The sequence below is a fragment of the Tachyglossus aculeatus genome, chromosome 10 (assembly GCF_015852505.1).
Source record: "Tachyglossus aculeatus isolate mTacAcu1 chromosome 10, mTacAcu1.pri, whole genome shotgun sequence".
NCBI classification, from domain to species: domain Eukaryota; kingdom Metazoa; phylum Chordata; class Mammalia; order Monotremata; family Tachyglossidae; genus Tachyglossus; species Tachyglossus aculeatus.
The window spans coordinates 9,006,843-9,028,594 of record NC_052075.1 but is presented as its reverse complement, the minus strand read 5'-3'; the positions used below and the strand labels follow the sequence as shown (position 1 = coordinate 9,028,594).

Sequence of the window (21,752 nt, the reverse complement as noted above, 5' to 3'; positions counted from 1 at the left end):
GTGAGGTAGGAGAGGGCAAGATTGTTGTTGACAAAGTCAGGATCTGATAGTGGTCCAAAGAAAAGGTGGTTAGTGTTGAAGGAGGCCAAAAGGTCAAATGACTAGGGCCGCCTCTCTCCCTACTCCAATTGATATTTCACTCTGCTGCCTGGATCATGTTTCCCAACTCCTCAAGAACATCCAGTGATTGTCCATCCATCTCCACATCAAACGGAAACAGCTTATGTAGGCTTTAAAGCATTTAATCACCATGCCCCCTCTACCTTACCGCTCTGATTTCCTACTACAAACCAGCCCACATACTTGACTCCTCCGGTGCCAAGATACTCACTGTACCTCGATCTCGTCGATCTCATCACCGACCCCTTGTCCACATCTTGTCTTGGGCCAGGAGCATCCTCCCCTTCACATCCAACAGACAATTACTCTCCCCACTTTCAAAACCGTATTTAAAGCATCTCTTCGAAGCGGCCTTGCCCCTTTCCCTCTTCTCCCACTCCCTCGTGCATCACCCCTGACTTGATTTGCACCCTTTATTCACCCACCCTCAGCATTTGGGTACATATCCGTAATTTATAGTAGTAACAATAATAATAATAATAATAATAATAATTGTATCTGTTAAGCACTTACTACGTGCCAGGCACTATACTAAGTGCTAGGGTGAATACGCAAATCGGATTGGGCACAGTCCCTGTCCCACCTGGGGCTCACAGTCTCAATCCCCATTTTACAGATGAGGGATCTGAGGCCCAGAGAAGCGAGGTGACTTGCCCAAGGTCACACAGTAGAGAAGTGGAGGAGCCGGGATCAGAACCCAAGGCCTTCTGACCCCAGACCTGAGCCCTGTCCACTATTTCACACTGCTTCTCGGATACTAATATCTGTCTCCCCCTCTAGACTTTAAGCTCTACCAGCTGGCTCATATTGTACTTTCCCAAGCTCTTGGTACAGTGTTCTGCACACAGTAGGCGCTCAGTAAATGCAACTGATTAATTGAGGTCTCGATGACTTCAGGGATACGGTCTTGGTTGACTGTAGGGAGGCAAAGAAACTGACTGGAGCTGGGGAATGGGAAGCAGCTTGACCTAGTGGAACGAACATGGGCCTGGATTCTAATCCCAGCCCTGCCACATGTCTACTGTGTGACTGTGAGCAAGTCACACAACTTCTCTGTTCCTGTTACCTCATCTGTAAAATGGGGATTATATCCTGCTCCCTCCTTAGGCTGCGATAGGGACTGGGTCCAACCTGTTTCCACCCAAGCGCTTAAAACAGTGCTTGACACATAGTAGGCGTTTTACAAGTATTGTTATTATTATAATAATTATAATAAAGTGGTGTCGGGGGGTATAGACAACCCGTTCAAGGAGTTAGGGAAGGAAGGGGTGGCACGAGACGGAGTTTTAGCCATTGTAGTAGGTATCTAGCTAACAATCGGATTCTGTTTTGCCAGTAACTGTGCTTGTAAGAGGAATTCAGATAAGTCGTTCTTCTCTAAGTTTTATACCATTATTGTTTTAAATAAACAGATGGCGTGAATGCAGTAGCTCACCACATTCCCGTCAACGTCACCTTACGCCGCATTGCCCATGGATCAGATGCCGTTGCAGCCCAGTGGGATTTCGATCTGTTGAATGGACAAGGAGGATGGAAGTCAGATGGATGCCATATTGTTTTTTCAGATGAAAATATTACTACAATTCAGTGCTATGCTCTTAGTAATTATGCAGTCTTAATGGTAAGTAGCCATTAAGTCTCCATTAATTTAATATTCAAATGACATTTATCTAAAACTGTTGGGTTTTTTAAAATGGAAATTAGTGAAATTGGGGCTTGAGTACTTTTAGAAGTAAAGAGGTCTCTCGGATTACTTTTCTTTAATAAGAGTTAAGGGTGGTTATGATCTTTAAATGGTAGCCACATTGGGTTTAGGAGTATTTTGTATTTTCAACAGAACAAATGGCCTTCTGGACATCTGAATGGGGTTAAAAAAAAAACATCGTCAAAATTCTCAGTACTAACATAAATGAACAGTTGTACTAATTGATCATCTGCTTTTTAAACTTTGGACTCAACTGATTATTTCTTTTAGAGATCTTGAGGCAGCAACAGGCATTGAGCTTTGAGGCATCAGATGAGCCTGTCTGTTCAGTTTTATTGTCTGTAGATCTAAGCTTATTGTCTGTTGTTCACCATTGCCTGGAGCTCCTCAATTAATATTTTGAGCAAAGTAACTATTTACATTTGATATGCAGGGGCATGTTTTTTCCTCTGAGTAGAGTATAAGGAAAGGAAATAGTGGCCAAGTCCTCACGTGGGAGATGTATTTAGCATTATCAAACGCTCACCTAAAACTAGCAACTCCCTGTTTTTGTTGGCACGTTATCGTTTGTTAAACCCTTTTTAACTGAAGCAAAGCTTGCATTTCTTGAACGTATTCTGAAGGTTACGGGCTTTGAAATCGTTGAATGAAGGCATCAGTATTGCTATGCAGGAGAATATAAAGGATAATGAATTATGTTCTTTTAATCAATCAATCAATCAATCGTATTGAGCGCTTAGTGTGTGCAGAGCACTGTACTAAGTTTTAAACGTTGTGGTTCCGTGTTCTGCTCACTAAGAAGTAATTGGAAATTTTAAAATAATGATGTCATTTTCCCTTCAAACCTCCAGAATCATTGAGCTCTGCTCCCACCCTAAGCTGACACAACTTTTAATGCTTAGGGGGAGATTGTGCAGAAGAAATGGGTAGCATAGTGAGTTGGGATTTGGGTCATCACTTCTTGTCCTCACTTTCTTTTTTCTGAAACTTTCGTCATCATCATCAATTGTATTTATTGAGCGCTTACTATATGCAGAGCACTGTACTAAGCGCTTGGGAAGTACAAATTGGCAACATATAGAGACAGTCCCTACCCAACAGTGGGCTCACAGTCTAAAAGGGGGAGACAGAACAAAACCAAACATACTAACAAAATAAAATAGAATAGATATGTACAAATAAAATAAATAAATAAATAGAGTAATAAATATGTACAAACATATATACATATATACAGGTGCTGTGGGGAAGGGAAGGAGGTGTAGGTGTTGGTACGGAACTTCGTCCATAAATTCAGTGTCTGTGGCCAAACCTTGAAATTTGCACTGATGGTAATTAGCATTGGGAGCATTACTGGAATCAGTCAATAGTATTTGAGTGCCTACCATGTGTATTGTATGAAGTACCTGAGAGCCTTCCGAAGAGTAAGACAACAAAGTCCCTGCCCTCCAGGAGTTTGCATTCTAGCAGTGGAACCGTCCAATAGATACCTTATTGCTGCCAAAGATTGAATTCTCCGTAATTCCTAATATTCCATCATTTACCCCCAGCAGGAGCTGAAGGAATACTCATTACTGGAACACAGCATAATATTTTAGTAGCTTTCGATTGGCAATTGGTTTTCTTAATTATCAGATGACAACTGGTTTATTTAGAAAATAAATATGATTGAATGAAAGTGTATGACTCTAGACTGTGAGCCCGATGTGGGCAGGGATTGTCTCTCTTTGTTGCTGAATTGTACTTTCCAAGCGCTTAGTTAAGTGCTCTGCACACAATAAGCACTCAATAAATACGATTGAATGAATGAATTGACTATGAAATGTGTAGGATTACACATCTTGGAAGACCAAATAAATAGGGAAATCGACAGCACAATGCAGTATTTCGTATTTGTCATTTACACAATAAATAGTTGAAGGGAAAGTGATTCAATTCAGATGAAAAACTCTTAAAATTTCAGTACTGTTGACAATGTACTGCACCATGTAAACTTTTAAATTAGACTTAGGCAAAGTGTTTCTACTTTGGAACCGGAGGTATTGTTTAAGGTATTTTAATCAGCATAATCCTTTTCTGAAATGGAATAGGCTAGTCTCGGATCCTTTGTATTTACGTTTAATCTTTCCCTTAGATGTAATAGATTGTTGTTTGGGCTGAAATGCATTAACTAATATTTGTTTGCAAGAACAAATTACTGAACATTTTTCTTAAATATAACTGTGCCACCAGGAGGAGAGAAAGTGAAAGACATAGGTGTGTAGTACATAGAGTAGTCTAAAAAATAATGAACCACAATACTTCAGATAAACTTTACTTTTGTAACTATAAAATGCTACTTTAACACTAACCAAAATTGGAAGACATTTCATGTTGGATATTCTGTAGCTTTATAGAAGTTACTTTGCATTTTATTTTAAGAATTGGGGCTGTAATATATTTTAAATCTCATAATTGGGTTTTGTTTTATAACAAGTGTAATTCACAGTTGTAAGACAGCACTATTAAAGTGCTTATAGTAAAGGATACATTTTTACACTTGTAATGGTGATAACAGTAATTTTCAAACATGCAATTAAGCCACCCAGTTGATGAAGAAATGTAGATGGTTTTCTAAACAAGCTGAGAAACCAGAGGGCCCGTTCTTGCCTTAAACAGATTTTTAGCTTTTCTTTTGTGAAATTGCAGCATGAAAATGAGCTTCAGCCTCACCTTCCTTGAAATTTGTACTTCTCATGGAGAGCCAACAAAGTATGGTTCCTCCTGCTCCTCAATTATATGTAGAAGAAAGACATGAGCTCCGGGGGTGGTTTAAAAAAAAATATATGTATATATATATATACATATATATATATATATATATATATATATATATATATATATAAATCGACCCAAATTTGTTGCTTTACCTTTTTATGTGTTACTATTGTGTATGGTTGTTTTCATGCTTATGGTTTCTTTTTCTGATTAATAGGAAGTACTGTAGGAGGATTATTTTGACTGGATTTCTTCCAATTTCCAGAGCCAAGGAATTTAGATCATTATCTCCACATAATGTTTTGCTACTAGTCTTGTGGATAAAGCAATATTTAATGCCTGCAGAATGTGTCATGCAAATTGGGATTCAAAGTATTCCTTCATATTATAACTGTTCCCTTTTTTAAGGATTGGAAAAACACCATCTATTTCAAATCCTTGCATTTTGTAGGATTACTTAAGCCTAATTCTACAAGAAGCAGCATGATCTATTGGATAGAGCTTGGGCCCGGGAGTCAGAAGACCTGCGTTCTAATTCGGCCACTGGCTTCCTGTGTGACTTTGGGCAAGCCACTTAACTTCTCTGTGCCTCAGTTTCCTCACCTGTAAAATGGGGATTAAATACCTGCTCTCTCTCCTACTTAAACCATGAACCCCATGTGGGGCGGAGACTGTGTCTAACCTAGTTGACTTGTATCTATTCCAGCACTTAAAACAAAGTTTTCCACATGGTAAGTGCACACAGTAAGCGCTCAATAAATACAATTAAATGAATGAATAACGAAACATAAAACCATGTATTGAATGCTTACTGTGTGCAGAATACTGTATTGAATGCTTGGCAGAGTACAGTATCTGAGTCGTCCAGATCCGTACCCTCCAGGAACTTCCCTTTAGCAGGGAAGACAACCGTTAAAAGAAATTATAGATTGGGGTGGCAACGGAGTGTGTATATACACGTGTGTGTATATACACACACATACTGTGCTGGGGAAGTGAGTACATAAATACTTAAGGATGTTTGGACTCAAGAGCAGCTTCACGAGAAGCAGCGTGGTCAGTGGAAAGAGCACGGGCTTTGGAGTCAGAGGTCATGGGTTCAAATCCCGGCTCCGCCAATTGTCCGCTGTGTGACTTTGGGCAAGTCACTTCTCTGGGCCTCAGTTCCTTCATCTGTAAAATGGGGGTTAAGACTGTGAGCCCCCCGTGGGATACCCTGATCACCTTGTAACCTCCCCAGCGCTTAGAACAGTGCTTTGCACATAGTAAGAGCTTAGTAAATACCATTAAAAAAAAAAAAGAGCATAGGTGTCATGGTCCCTTCTAGACTGTGTGCCCGCTGTTGGGTAGGGACCGTCTCTATATGTTGCCAACTTGTACTTCCCAAGCGCTTAGTACAGTGCTCTGCACACAGTAAGTGCTCAATAAATACGATTGAATGAATAAATGATTGGAAGAGAGGGAAAGTAGCGTTGATTGGAAATACCAATCATCAGTGGTATTTATTGAGCAGTTACAATGTGCAGAGCACTGTACTTAGCACTTTGGATAGGACAGTACGTACGACGGAGTTGGAAGACTTGTTCCCTTCCCACAACAAGCTTGCAGATGAGGTGAAGTGACGGACTTGAATAGAAATAAACACCCCAATGCTTATAATAATAATAATGATGATGATGATGATGGCATTTGTTAAGCGCTTACTATGTGCAAAGCACTGGGGAGGATACGAGGTGATCAGGTTGTCCCACGGGGGGTTCACAGTCTTAATCCCCATTTTCCAGATGAGGGAACTGAGGCCCAGAGAAGTTGTGACTTGCCCAAAGTCACACAGCTGACAATTGGTGGAGCTGGGATTTGAATTCATGCCCTCTGACTCCCAAGCCCGGGCTCTTTCCATTGAGCCACGCTGCTCCTCGACAGTTCTTGGCACATAGTGAGTGCATAACAAATGGCACAGTTATTTTTACCATCCTGTTCTCGGCCTCCATGCTTGCAGCTGAAACGGGATACTGCAAGCACGATGGCCATAAATAGGGATTTAAAGAACAGTGAGCCTCGTTCAAACTGTGTGATCTAGCAGGTGGACTGTTGGGAGGTGGCTAGAGCTGGTAGATTACCTTGGTGAATAGCAGCTGGGAGATGGGTTATCAATCAGTCAATCAATTGTATTTATTGAGTGCTTACTGTGTGCAGAGCACTGTACTAAGCGCTTGGGAAGTACAAGTTGGCAACATATAGAGACAGTCCCTACCCAACAGTGGGCTCACAGTCTAGAAGGAGGAGACAGAGAACAAAACCAAACATATTAACAAAATAAAATAAATGGAATAGATATGTACAAGTAAAATAGAGTAATAAATATGTACAAGCATTTATACATATATACAGGTGCTGTGGGGAAGGGAAGGAGGTAAGATGGGGAGGATGGAGAGGGGGACAAGGGGGAGAGGAAGGAGGGGGCTCAGTCTGCTCGGGGGGTCGCGTAACTAGTTATGCATGAGAAGACTGCCAAGATTGGGACCCCGAGAGATGGACTTTATAATAAACAAGCCCACACTAGTACAGCAAGGATCTGTCCTTAAGTGGGAATAATGTGGCAAGGGTATCACTTTCATTGGCCTCTTCAGCGCTGCTTGTACACGTGGATAGGATCATGCTATGAGTACCCTCATTCATTCATTCATTCAATTGTATTTGAGTGCTTTATTACTTTATTTATTTTACTTGCACATATCTATTCTATTTATTTTATTTTGTTAACATGTTTGGTTTTGTTCTCTGTCTCCCCCTTCTAGACTGTGAGCCCACTGTTGGGTAGGGACTGTCTCTATATGTTGCCAACTTGTACTTCCCAAGCGCTTAGTGCAGTGCTCTGCACACAGTAAGCGCTCAATAAATACGATTGATTGATTGCAGAGCACTGTACTAAGCACTTGGGAAGTACAAGTTGGCAACATGTGAGGGTATTATTAGTACCCTCATCCTCAGACACTAGGGACAACTATCCAAACTTTCCAGTTGCATACCCGCTTGCGGGCTTAAACTTGTCATAACTTTGAAGCTCGGTTGTTTCTAATTATGTATAATGATCCTCATGACTCTCCCCCTTTATTAAGATTTACCTGAACTCTATGACTGCCTTCCCCCATAAATGACTTGGCATCTTGGATTATATTTATATTCATTGGTTAGCCCAGCTGTCTCTTTCAAAAAAGGGATGGGAAGTTGACATAATCTCTAGAGGACTGCCCTCCCTTCTAGGGTTTCCCTTGGGCAAAAGACTGAACCCACATAGCCTCGGTTTTTTGTGTGTTGTACTCTCCTAAGCGCTTAGTGCAGTGTTCTGCACACACTTAGAGCTCAATAAATGTGATCGAGTGCAAGCCCTCTACCCAACTGCTCTGAGTTTAGTTGTAAAGATGTACGTGTAAGCCCTTTCACACATGTGCTTGGGTTGGGAATCGACTAAGTGGCAAACAAGGGAATTTTAGTGGGGTTTTTTGTTGATGTTATTCTGTTTTTTTGGTGGGGGGAGGTTTGTATGGTTTTGAGTGGCAGACACTTCACTCCCAAACCAAACTTTGCTGATTTTTGATAACCGGGAAAGCTGTCATGGCCAGAGGCACACATTCCATGAGAAATCCAAGAGGGGAGTGGACAGGGGTTTTTCCTTGCCATACTCAGAAACATAGGTTCCCACTGCTGGGAAGCAGCGTGGCATAGTGGATAGAGCATGGACCTGGGAATCAGAAGGTTGTGGGTTTAATAATAATAATAATGGCATTTATTAAGCGCTTACTATGTGCAAAGCACTGTTCTGAGCACTGGGGAGGTTACAGTGTGACCAGGTTGTCCCACGTGGGGCTCACAGTCTTAATCCCCATTTTACAGATGAGGTAACTGAGGCACAGAGAAGTTAAGTGACTTGCCCAAAGTCGCACAGCTGACAAGTGACGGAGCAGGGATTTGAACCCATGACCTCCGACTCCAAAGTCCGTGCTGTTTCCACTGAGCCACGCTGCTTCTTATCCTGGCTCTGCCACTTGTCTGCCGTGCGACCTTGGCAAGTCATGTCACTTCTCCGTGCCTCAGTTTCCTCATCTGTAATATGGGGATTAAGGCTGTGGGCCCCATGTTGGCCAACATGTCCATGTTGAACAGGGACTGTGTCCAACCCGATTTGTTTGTATCCACCCAAGCGCTTAGTATGGTGTCTGGCACACAGTAAGCGGCTTAACAAATACTAGAATTATTATTATTGTTATTTTGCTTTTCCCTTCCTATATATGGAGAGGAGAATCAAAGGGTTGTATTTCCCTTACTCTTCTCTCAGCTTTTCTCTCACAAGGTTCTCCAAAACTGTGACTTTTCAATTAAGCCTCAATTTTGTGGGTGCTGTTTTTCTCATCTTTAGCACCTGAATTTCGTAGATTTCTAAAATCAGCTTCTCATCTCTTCAGGTTAATTATGAACCTTTTATTCTTCTTGAATATGTGCTTCTATTCTAGTGGCATTGTCGACTATAAATTAGTTTTTTGATGTGTTTCTACCCTTATTTAGGTTATAAATGAAAATATTAAATATAGGTTCCATTTTGACCCCTAAGGGGGTCCACTTGCCAACAGTTCTCCACTTTGAAATCTCAGCTTAATGATTACCTTCTGTTTTCTGTTCATCAGCCAATTTCTAACCCATACCAATGCTTCTTTCATCTAGTTTTGGCAGGTATTTACCCAATTATTTTAAGCTTATATGGCGCAATATCAGATGCACTGCAGGAATTTAAATTGACTAATAGTCTCGTTTTTAAAAATCTAATTGGAGAATATTAGATTTGGCAAGATCTGAATTTCACATACCTGGTGGATTCGTTAGATTGATCTTTCGAAATGAATTTAACATCTTTGTAATAGCGTTCTTGAATTAAGCAGTGTTTTGCAACAATTTTAATAAATTCCAGTGGTAGCTTGTTTATAGTCTCACATTGTAGAGTCCTTTATTTTGCATCACTTCTTGTTTTACTCTTAATGGCTCTGTTCTGTCGCGCATGTATCCTTTCTCGTGCTATTCTTTCAGCCCATTTCCCTCTTCAGAAACTTAGATTTCATTACCTGTATAAAGCAACTCTATGCTATAAAGGGAGGTGGGAGTATTATATACAACTCAATGGAATATTTTATTAACACCAGTGTTGGAAAAGGAAACCATAGAACGAAGGCTGAATTTCGTTTGTGCAGAATTAACTTGATTGTCCTTAATTTCCTTTCGTTAATGATTAAATCGGGGATTTTAATGGTATAGTAAAGCATTTTATTAAACAGGTCTTGGGGAGGGATTATATATCAAGGAGAAAACACTGTAGGAGACATAGCAGACATCGTGCTTTGTAACCCTAGCACCCCTCTCCCCCTATCTAAATGGAAAGAACTAGGAATAAATTTGTTTTTGCTGTCTTTCTCCCTCCCCACCACTTTTTCTGTCCTCGATCATCAATCATATTTATTGAGCGCTTACTATGTGCAGAGCACTGTACTAAGCGCTTGGGAAGTACAAATTGGCAACATATAGAGACAGTCCCTACCCTCGATGTCACTCCCTTTCTATTAAACACCTGTTCAGAGGTTTCTTTTTATCTGACTGTTCTGCACAAAAAGTTTGCCAAAGCTTGGCATGCACTCTATGTAGTGTCAAGAAAAACAAACTATAAATCCCTTGGAATCAGAGTTCCAGAAAAGTATCTTGTACATTTCTGTGGCAACTTAAACCATTTTCAGAGGTCCTTTTTTCTTGGCTGCAATCAGAGGATTTGCGGACCGGGGAAAATGCATTTATGCATTCTCAGGAATTGATTTCCTGGTTATCGAATGCTTTTATTCACCCAGTCAAGGAAGGGTCCTATCATTGTGTGTATTGGAATAGTTTGGGGCAGTCGGTCAACAGTGCTATTTGTAGTTATTGCACAATTCCCGTTCTTGTCGAACTTGCAACCTAATCCATCACAACCTGCGTGCCTCTTTGTGCCTCCTCACCACATTAAGAGGAATTGTAGTATTGCAGGAATGGGTAGAATAGGCTGATGGCTAAGCTGAAAGACACAGGAATTAAAGCTAATACACTGCAAAATCAACCTATTATTGTGTTTCTGGAGGAAAATCTGCCGGTCTGATGCCGTTTCTTTTTTTTTTTTTTTTATCCGTCAGGATTTGACAGGATCTGAATTTTACACCCAGTCAGCGGAGCTGTTGCATCCCGTTATTTATGCCACTGCTATAGTTCTTCTCTTATGCCTCTTAGTAATCATTGTCAGTTACATATACCATCACAGGTATGAAATATGAGTTATACAGTACTGTAAAATATGATTTAATGGGGGGTGTTTTGACTGGGGTCTTGCAAACTTTACAAATGTTGTGATCTGGAGCTAAGGAACCATTATTCTGCCATGCATCGGAGTGTAGGGGAGAAACTTCTTTATGAGAAAATCCGAGACCTGGTGCACTCCATGGCTTGAGTCCGCCAGAATTGAGGTTTAAAATTGTATTTTTCATCAGTTAACAAAATAATTGCCTTTTTTGTAAAGCTGGGATTGACTGGAAAGTAGAATTTTTTTAAAAAAATCTGGTTTGTCTAGACAACTGAACAAGCATGCTCTGTATATTCAACCTCGCCTACCAGTGAAATTCTCGGCAATAATAATCACACATATTACTTCTCAGAGAGATTTTCTACAGGTTTAAATTTATATAGCTGTTGTACTGATACTGTAATGCTTTATTCTCTTTGTCCTATATATAATGATATTTATGGGCTGCTTTTGAGCTACAGTACATAGAATTTATTCATCCAACTTGTTTTAATAGCATGCTATCATTTTATTTCAAATTGGAAAAAGGAGATTGTCCTTTCACTTCTGAAATATTTGGAAATGTTGCTCTAAGACTTTATAACAACTTTAATGCTGTTTTTGTTCAGCTGCATATATTTTAAGTATATTAGAATATAATTTTAAAATTGACACGTATTTTTTTTTAACAGTTTAATCAGGATCAGCCTGAAAAGCTGGCACATGCTAGTAAACCTGTGCTTTCATGTTTTCCTAACGTGTGTGGTGTTTGTTGGAGGCATAACTCAGACCAGAAATGCAAGCGTCTGCCAAGCAGTAAGTTAACATAGAGAAGCAAACCTTTGAACCACCCCGACCGCCCCAGATTGTAGCAAAATGAGACCAAATAATTAGAAAATTTATTGTACTTCTGTCATTAGCTTAAAAAAAAAGGAAAGGTTTCTTAAAGCACAGTATTTTTCCCTTCTGATTGCTGTTGATTTGAGATCCTCTGAATGTGGAGCACTTAGCTGAACACATTTCTTATGTGCGGAATTTAGTTTGGGAAAAATAGTTACTTGCTTTATGGTCACTAACAATTAAGTGGTTGCCATAAATAATGGAAAGACAGGCTCAAAGTAGAACCCTATCTTCTAGATAAGACAAATTAATTCTTTCAGGAATTGGTTGTCTATCCTTTCTTTGTGCCACTAATGAAGAAAATAATCGGACCAATATGGAAATTTGGAAAAGAATAATGCATAGTGAAAAATACTTCAAATGTTTGGAAGTATATTTTTTAATTTTCTTAGGGAGTACATTTTTTTAAGTTTAATTCGACACTTTACAAAACAATCATAAATCTTTTATTTTTCATATTATTTCATTTTTTATGTGGCACATAAAGATCAACCAAATTCCCCGAACTTGATTGTTATTCTTCAGAAGTGGTTAATGACTTAATATAATGGGAAATTTGACCCACCTAACTAGATAGTAAGTGAATATTCTGAACCTTGCACATGTGCATATACATATAATTGGAAAAGTGCTATAGTTACCCCTAAATAAAATGGCATTTTGTTGGGAAAATGTTGGGTACAAATGGCCAGCATTTGAATATGAGCTTCTTATTGCCGAAAAACGTACTTTCTTTGTTCCCAAAATGCCTAGTACTGTGGGCACAGTAGATACCCAGGAAACACACTGCTCTTGATGCTGATTATTATGTCTGTAAAATAGTGGAAAGTGAGTGGTGGATATCAGGATACTCTGATTTAGGTCTAGGTCTCTCAGTAAACTGCTGAGTAACCTTTCAGCAGGTGGACCAAGATTCAGTTTATAATAATAATAATAATAATAATAATAATTTTGGTATTTGTTAAGTGCTTACTATGTGCAAAGCACTGTTCTAAGCGCTGGGGAGGATACAAGGTGATCAGGTTGCCCCATGTGGGGCTCACAATCTTAGTCCCCATTTTACAGATGAGGTAACTGAGGCTCAGAGAAGTGAAGTGACTTGCCCAAAGTCACACAGCTGACAGTTGGCAGAGTGGGGATTTGAACCCATGACCTCTGACTCCAAAGCCCGGGCTCTTTCCACTGAGCCACGCTGCTTCTCTACAAGTTTATCTCTAGTAAAATTGTCTTGGACTCCCAGGGATGTTGTGAAGACATATGAGTTTATGTCAGTGCACTTTGGAAAAATAGTAGTAACTGTAGTATTTGAGCATCAACTGTGTGCAGTTCACTCGAGACATTTGAGACACACAAGAGCACAGTCACGTTCCCTGCCCACAAGGAGCTTATAGTCTGATGAAATAAAAATTTTAGGGCACTGTGATTACTCAGGGAATAGTGGTGGTCTCTTATTAACTGTAACAATTGAGGGTCCCAAAGGAAAGTCTCCTGGGTGACTTGATTCTTTTAAAATCTAATTTTTTTTCTTCACAAGGGTAAAGCAAAGAAAACTTTAAATTTCAATGTTGAATATATTCATTATAAAATTAATGTCCTTTTTGATATTTTTTATTTGGATCCTTTGTCACAAAGCACTCTAGCAATAGCAGCCTCTGCCATATAGGATCAGTATTAGTGTAATGTTTTCAGAACTTTACCATTTTTTTTTCCCTGTGCCAAATCCTTTCTTATTGCTTTTTTTTTATTATTCAGGACATCCGCTCCGGGAATGAGCAAATATTATTTACTCTGGTGACACTTGTAGTTTTTGTCTTTTTGTTCTTTACACTGTAGTCACCAAAACTAAAAGTAATCCAAGAAGCAGAAAATATATTTCCGCTATTTCTCTTGGAACAGAAAATCTTTCATCAAACCCCATTCAGTTAAACTGATTCTCCTCTCCTTGAAAATATATATCACCTTCTCAGAATGAATGGAAAGCACTTAACTCCAAGGTTAGGTACCTTTTTCCTTTTTCCCAGAACTGTGTGACAAGACCAACATTGGGAGAAAGCATCTCTAGTTTAGGTATAAATTTGGAAACTGGAGTTTGGTTTTTTTTAATGTCCTGCAATTTCATCAGAATGATACAACAATATGTGCAAGTAAATTAGAAAATACTGAATATATATATATGTATATAGTCCTGCAAAATACATTTTAAAAAATTATTCACTGCCCACATTTTCACCTGTAGCAATATGTCCCTCCTGAAGTGTATTTTATATCAGGCTCATAGAAAGCTCATTAGGTGGCCTCACCCCTCCACCAGGTGCATGCATACTCTGCACACAAGCCATGCATAGAACTATTTGAATCTCTACCTCTATCATGCAAGTAAGCAAATCTTTTAACTTTAATTTAACTCATTGCCTAAATATTAACAGCCTGTCTAATGTTGCTTGATTTGTTTATTTACAAGGCCAGACATAAAAACACCCCAATTGCATATATGGGTATATAGTATGCAAACATACACATACCATTGTGTCTGTTGCAGGCTTTAACTATACATGCCTTAGCCTTTTTTTTGTACTTCTTGCTGGCCACATCATTATTAGCTTAACCAGAGACTGAACAGGAAGAGGGAAATGCGATTAATGTGTTTCATATTAGCCATCCTTATAAAAAAGTTTCTGAACTGTACTTTCCTAGCACACACAGTAAGCACTCAGTAAATATGGAATGAATGAATGAAAATTGAAGAAACTTGGCTGTAATGAATTTTGGGAATTGACTGAATAGCATTTATCAAGTTGTCCATCGTTACCACGAACAGTGAACAGCTTGCTTTTAGTAATACATATTGTGCAGATTTTATACTATAGGAATTTTTTTGCACAACTTTCCGAAAGGGAATGTCTAAGTAAAATTCTTCAACTGAAATAGTGACAGTGCCAAAATAATTCTTGAAGCTGCCTAATCTGGATTAAGTCGTAGTTTGATGAAGATCATCAAACATATATATAGTGCAGGATCTATATATAGATGGCTGTAAGCTATAAGCAAACACACCCTTCACATCTTGCTGACTAGCTCACCAACTTTGACCTCAATGCCCAATAGTGGGTAGTAGCCATGCAACTTTCATTTCAGAACAGTTACAGTGGAGTCCCTCCCCACGGCCTCCACTCTCCCCACTTTAGCAGGAACACCTAGGGAAGACCAGAAATGTGGCCCTGGCATCCAGTAGCATGGCAAACCTGTGAAAGTCAGCACCATGTTTGACTCCCTCTGAAGAGTGGCACAGTTATCGGTGTTTATAGAAGCGGGTCATGGCGGTTCCGACTCTTAAACTCTTACCGTTTAAGAGTCTGTTTGAAAAAACACGTCATCTTTTCATTCCAGGTTGGCATCGTTCTTCATTATTCGACTCTCGCAACCGTACTGTGGGTGGGTGTGACGGCTCGTAATATCTACAAACAAGTCACCAAGAAAGCCAAGAGGTGCCAAGATCCAGATGAGCCCCCACCTCCACCAAGACCAATGCTCAGGTGAAGGCAGTGAAAATGAGTAATTAGTCTTATTCTGCATTCGATTTTCTACTGCAAATACTATATGCATTGTTGTCGTAGTCTCCCAAGTGTTTAGTACGGTGCCCTGCACACAGTAAGCGCTCGATAAATATGATTAAGTAGGGTGGTAGTAGTAGTAATAGCATTTCCTTGATGCTTATTGTGTGTGTAGAGCACTGTCTTAAACACTGGCTGAGAAGACACTGGGAATTAGACATGGTCTAATATTACAGTTGGGACCTGGGAATAATATTTGCTTCCCGATGATTTTTTTTTTCAAACAGTAGTTTTCCAGTACCGTATACCCAAGAATAAACTTCCAAACTGCTAAACTCATAGGTATTTAACTGTGCAGGTGGACAAAACACCTTCAGAACCACATTCAGTTAAAATCCAAATAGATCTTCTTGTGTGATTTTCAAAATTATATTTCTTGTATGTGAAATTGTTAATCTCTGTGATGCTTTTTAACATGTAGATCAGAAAGGTTTATGTATGAGAGGGAGGATGAACTTGAATTATATCCATCGGTTTTCATTTAAGCATTATTATCTTAGTACCCACAAGGTGGCAGAAGTTGACTAAATTTTGTTCAGCTTTAAAACCAAATAAATTGTTTGTTGTATTTTTATATAATAATAATGATGATGGTATTTGTTAAGCGCTTACTATGTGCAACACACTGTTTTAAGCGCTGGGGAGGTTACAGCGTGATCAGGTTGTCCCACGGGGGGCTCACCGTTTTAATCCCTATTTTACAGATGAGGTAACTGAGGCACAAAGAAGTTAAGTGACTTGCCCAAAGTCACACAGCTGACATTTGGTGGAGCCGGGGTTTGAACCCATGACCTCTGACTCCAAAGCCCGGGCTCTTTCCACTGAGCCACGTTGCTTCTGCTGCTATTCTATGAACCCGCAGAGATAAAAAAATAAGTTGACTTTCTTAATGACCAGGCTATTGGAAAAATTCAGCCTCATCGACCTTTCGGACATCACTTTTATGAAATTCACAAATGTTGTCACACTGTCATCATTAATAGCTAAAATAAAAATATTCCAGTACAAATAGGAAATTAGGGAGTAGATCATAAATGGGTGACTACAATGAGCTCTAAAGTCCAGGTGTGAGAGAGATTTTTGTAAGATAATTGAACCGCTAGAATGCTAAGGGTGAAATATCCTCTTTTAATTTGCTAATCCCTCAATCCTTTTTACGATGTGCATTTTTAGATTCTACCTTATTGGTGGGGGTATCCCGGTCATAGTGTGTGGAATAACAGCAGCCGCTAATATCAAGAATTATGGCAGTAGACCGAATGCGCCATAGTGAGTACTTAGCAACAAACTGCACGTTGTACATGGTGTGTGTGTGTTTGCTCAACTTGAATAATTGTTAAAGAACTTTTTGACGACTAAAACTTATTCCATTTTATTGGCTGTTACGATTCAAAACTGTCATGTGTGGAAGTGCGTATGTCTTACTTGGCTGTCTCCTGTTTTTCAGTTGCTGGATGGCTTGGGAACCCAGTTTAGGTGCTTTTTATGGACCGGCCAGCTTCATCATTTTTGTAAACTGCATGTACTTTCTCAGCATATTCATTCAGTTGAAACGACATCCTGAGCGCAAATTTGAACTGAAGGAACCGACAGAGGAGCAGCAGCGTCTGGCCACCAGTGAACACGGAGAGATCAATCACCAGGATTCATTGTCCGTGTCACTAGTTTCAACGTCAGCATTGGAAAATGAGCACCCTTTCCAAGCCCAGCTTTTGGGAGCCGGCCTGACTTTGATTTTATATGTGGCGTTGTGGATTTTGGGGGCTCTGGCGTTGTCTTCATATTACCCCTTGGACTTGGTTTTCAGTTGCTTTTTTGGAGCTACGTGTTTAAGCCTCAGTGCCTTCATTATGGTACATCATTGTGTTAACAGGGAGGATGTCAGACTTGCTTGGATAGCCACCTGTTGCCCCGGAAGGAGTACCTATTCGGTGCAAGTAAATATCCAGCCCTCAAACTCCAACGTGACCAACGGAGAGGCTCCTAAGTGGACCAACAGCAGCGCGGAGTCGTCCTGCACCAATAAAAGTTCGTCGAGTCTAAAGAACTCCTCCCAAGGCTGCAAACTAACGAACTTGCAGGCGGCTGCCGCTCAGTGCCACACGAATTCGTTGCCGTTGAACACAACCCCTCAGCTGGATAACAGCCTGACTGAACACTCGGTGGACAACGATATCAAAATGCACGTGGCCCCCCTGGAGGTTCAGTTTCGACCGAACGGGCACCCGAGCCGGCATCACAAAATCAGAAGTAAAGGGCACCGGGCCAGCAGGCTGACGGTCCTGAGAGAATACGCCTACGACGTCCCCACCAGTGTTGAAGGGAGCGTGCAGAATGGCTTGCCCAAGAGTCGGCCCGGCAATAACGAAGGGCACTCGCGGAGCCGAAGAGCTTACTTAGCTTCCCGGGAGCGGCAGTTCAACCTGCCCCAGCAGGACAGTAGCGACGCCGGTAGCACTCTCCCCAAGAGCGGCCGCAATTTTGAAAAAATCGGTTCCTCCAAAAAGGAGGTGGTAAGGAAGCCAGTCGCCGTTGAACTTGAAAGCCACCAGAAGTCGTACGGCCTAAATCTGGCTATTCAGAATGGACCGCTTAAAGGCAGCGGGCAGGATGGGTCCTTGCTCGCTACCGATAGCACTGGCAACATTAGGACTGGCTTGTGGAAACATGAAACTACTGTCTAAAACCGCCGGGCTTCATCGTTGAGAGACGTGAACACACACACACACACACATTCCCTTAAACTGTAAGCATTTTTGAAGAGACTGTTTACAACTATCGGGTGCCATTTCTGGGGTCAAAAGACCATGTGAATAAACTTTTAGAACTTTGGGGTTGTATCTGAGGTTTTTCTACAAACCATCCTGTGGCCCCTTTTTGTGAAACTTTTGTTTTTTGATTCTTTTTTCAGTATTGTTTTTTTTCTGAGAAGCAGAGCAGGAAGCGTTGTTAAACTGACCTGTAGCTTTCTGAAACCTGTAGTGTCCACAGCACATTTCAGGTTCGTATTTAAGTATGTATTAAATAGAACTTTTCCGTTGAGGCAAAGTAAGGATTCATTTTCCAGGCTAAAGCTATTCACTTGTCCTTTCTTTTTGTTTAGGCGTCTAATGACAATTCTAGGAATGTTTGAAAATAAATGAAAAACAAAAGCCAGGTGCATCACCTGCATTATTATAGGTGGCTGTGGTCTTGACGTTAGAATCTGATAGACATGACACATTTTGAAACGCCGTAGATTTAAATAAAAATAGTTTTTTGTTGTATTTTAGTAATTAACTCTGACTTTTTCCCTAAATGATGTCATTTTATACAGTATTTTCATGAAGGAAATTTTGAGTTCTACATGGTGCATTGATTTTTCATTTGATGTAGAAATATAGCTCCTTCAGGGTTTAAAGAAACACGGCTTTTGGTGACATTCTGACTCTACAAGTCTAATGGGTAAGACCTCTGCGTGACTGTCAGTCCATTTTACGTCATGAATCTGGAAAGATGATCCCTTTGAGCCCTGTCACTGTTGGTATCCTGGTATCAAAAAAAATTGAAGCATCCTTCCCTTTTGTAGCAAACTGGTCTGCCTTCTGCTATTTCCCTTTTAGAGTGTGAGCCCACTGTTGGGTAGGGACTGTCTCTATATGTTGCCAACTTGTACTTCCCAAGTGCTTAGTACAGTGCTGTGCACACAGTAAGTGCTCAATAAATACGATTGATTGATTTCCCAGCTGTTCACAGTGATGCCCCTTTGTCTGGGACTTGATTCTCCATAGCTCTAAAATGTTTCTTTTCTACATAACTTTAAAGTGTTTCTGTCTGCCTTGTTTACACCCTCCTCCGATATTAATTTTAAAAAGGTAATTAAATGCTTACTATATTCCGGACTAAGCACTGGGGTACATTGTACAAGCTAATCGGGTTGGACACAGTCCGTGTCCCACTTGGGGCTCATAGTCTTGATCCGCATTTTCCAGATGAGGTAACTGAGGCACAAAGCAGTGACTCGCCCAAGGACACACAGCAGACTGGTGGCGGAGCCAGGATTAGAACCCAGGTCCTTCTGATTCCCAGGCCTGTGCTGTATTCACTAGACCACACTGCTTCTCTTGGTTCATCATATAGAAACAATTTGGTCAACCTGTATTGCCATCCATTCTCCCACATCCCACTGATGAAAATTATGAGGGGACATTCTTTTAATGGTGGAAGACTATTTCCAGACTTAAAATTGTTTATGATCCTTCTTCGCCATTTGTTGTTGAGTATGGCACCGAGGTAGTGCTGATAAGCTACATGGATTGTACTGTAGTAGTGATTTATAAGGTAGCACTGAGCTTGTCTTCAGCCTGGTGACTTTTCATTCTTGCAAATGTTAGACTAAAGGCACCGAGCTTTACAAACTGCCCTTTACAGTGTGGCATGTAGTCACTGGTGAGTCCCAGGTTTTGAAATATAGTCTACAACCCCATTTCCCACATCTATCAATACCCGTCTTCCCTCCGACTAAGACTGTGATGATCTTGTGTGGGCCCCCAGTGCTCAGTGCAGTGTGTGGTGCATAGTAAGTGCTCAACAAATAGAATTATCATCATCTGTTGTTAAACCTCCTTCAGAGAGTGGGCCTTGAGCTATTGAAACGGGACTCATCCTGTCTGGGACTTACCCCTACCTAGAAGTGAACTCAGGACCCAAATCCCTCGCAGATTCCGGCCTGTTTTAGAGATACAGAGGTGGAATTCTAGGTAACCCAAAGTCTGATATTCACCAGAGTGCTGGACCTACCGGAAACCACAGCAACTTAGAAATGACCCCAAAATGTATCCTGACTCATTACTACCAAAATGTGGAGGTCCCCAGGGCTTTTGGCCGTGTGAAAAATTCTGCATTATGCACCTACCATAATGCTAAATTCATTAATGTGCTAACTGCTCATTTAGCTCCTAGATTGGATTGAAAAATGTGTTTCTAATCTGCAAACTTGTTTATTTTTGTGGTCATTTATTTATTTTTTCCTGACCAGTGACCAAATAGGTTTGTCATCACTTTAATAATAATAATGATGATGGCATTTATTAAGTGCTTACTATGTGCAAAGCACTGTTCTAAGCGCTGGGGTAGATACAAGGTAATCAAGTTGTCCCACGTGGGGTGCACAGACTTAATCCCCATTTTCCAGATGAGGGAACTGAGGCCCAGAGAAGTTAAGTGACTTGCCCAAAGTCACACAGCTGACAAGTGGCGGAGCCGGGATTTGAACCCATGACCTCTGACTCCAAAGCCCGAGCTCTTTCCACTGAGCCACGCTGTTTCTCAACTTCTCAACTTCTCACTTTCTACTTAATCTACTGATATTAATTAATTAAATTAATGATGGCATTTGTTAAGCACTTACTATGTGCCAGGCACTGTTCTAAGCACTGGGTGGATACAAGGTAATCAGATTGTCCCACATGAGGCTCACAGTCTTAACCCCCATTTTACAGATGAGGTAACTGAGGCACAGAGATGTTAAGTGACTTGCCCAAAGTCGTACAGCTGACAAGTGGCGGAGCCGGAATTAGAACCCGTTTCCTCTGATCCCCAAGCCCGGTCTCGTTCCACTGAGCCACACTGCTTCTCTTAACAAGACCGGTACTTAAGCTGGATACATTCACTACTAATCAATCAATCAATCGTATTTATTGAGCGCTTACTGTGTGCAGAGCACTGTACTAAGCGCTTGGGAAGTACAAGTTGGTAACATATAGAGACAGTCCCTACCCAACAGTGGGCTTACAGTCTAATCTAATAATAATAATAATGTTGGCATTTGTTAAGCGCTTACTATGTGCAAAGCACTGTTCTAAGCGCTGAGGGGGCGGACAAAGTGATCAGGTTGCCCCACGTGGGGCTCACAGTCTTAATCCCCATTTTACAGATGAGGTAACTGAGGCTCAGAGAAGTTAAGTGACTTGCCCAAGGTCACACAGCAGACATGTGGCGGAGCCGGGATTCAAACCCATGACTTCTGACTCCAAAGCCTGGGCTCTTTCCACTGAGCCACGCTGCTTCTCCGAATCACACTGATGTGGGAATTCAGTGCTCCACTTCTCAGCCAGGAACAGGAAGACTGCGTGCTCTTCCCCTTCTTGGAATGTCCGCTTTCCTCCATAGGATTGAGTTAGGGCCTATATCTTCTCTTCCCTCAGGAAAGTGTAATCTCCTTGTGGGCAGAAGATTATGACTTTGTCTTATAGTACTTCGTATATGGCATTGCACCCTGTGTGTGCTCACTAAATACTGTTAGCGTTAATACTCTTTTACAAGCCTACTTTTG

At 40.7% G+C, this 21,752-nt stretch overlaps 1 protein-coding gene across 1 annotated transcript in view; it reads left to right on the top strand.

Annotated features, from left to right (window-relative positions):
• The window catches only part of ADGRA3 (adhesion G protein-coupled receptor A3), an 81,799-nt gene extending 62,956 nt beyond the window's left edge, over positions 1–18,843 (top strand). The window contains exons 14-19 of the mRNA XM_038751942.1: positions 1,533–1,741; positions 10,786–10,910; positions 11,621–11,744; positions 15,216–15,361; positions 16,613–16,708; positions 16,887–18,843. Coding sequence (XP_038607870.1) covers positions 1,533–1,741; positions 10,786–10,910; positions 11,621–11,744; positions 15,216–15,361; positions 16,613–16,708; positions 16,887–18,123 — 1,937 coding nt within the window. The 3' untranslated portion in view covers positions 18,124–18,843. The remainder of the gene's footprint in view (positions 1–1,532; positions 1,742–10,785; positions 10,911–11,620; positions 11,745–15,215; positions 15,362–16,612; positions 16,709–16,886) is intronic.
• Positions 18,844–21,752: the final 2,909 nt, after the last annotated feature.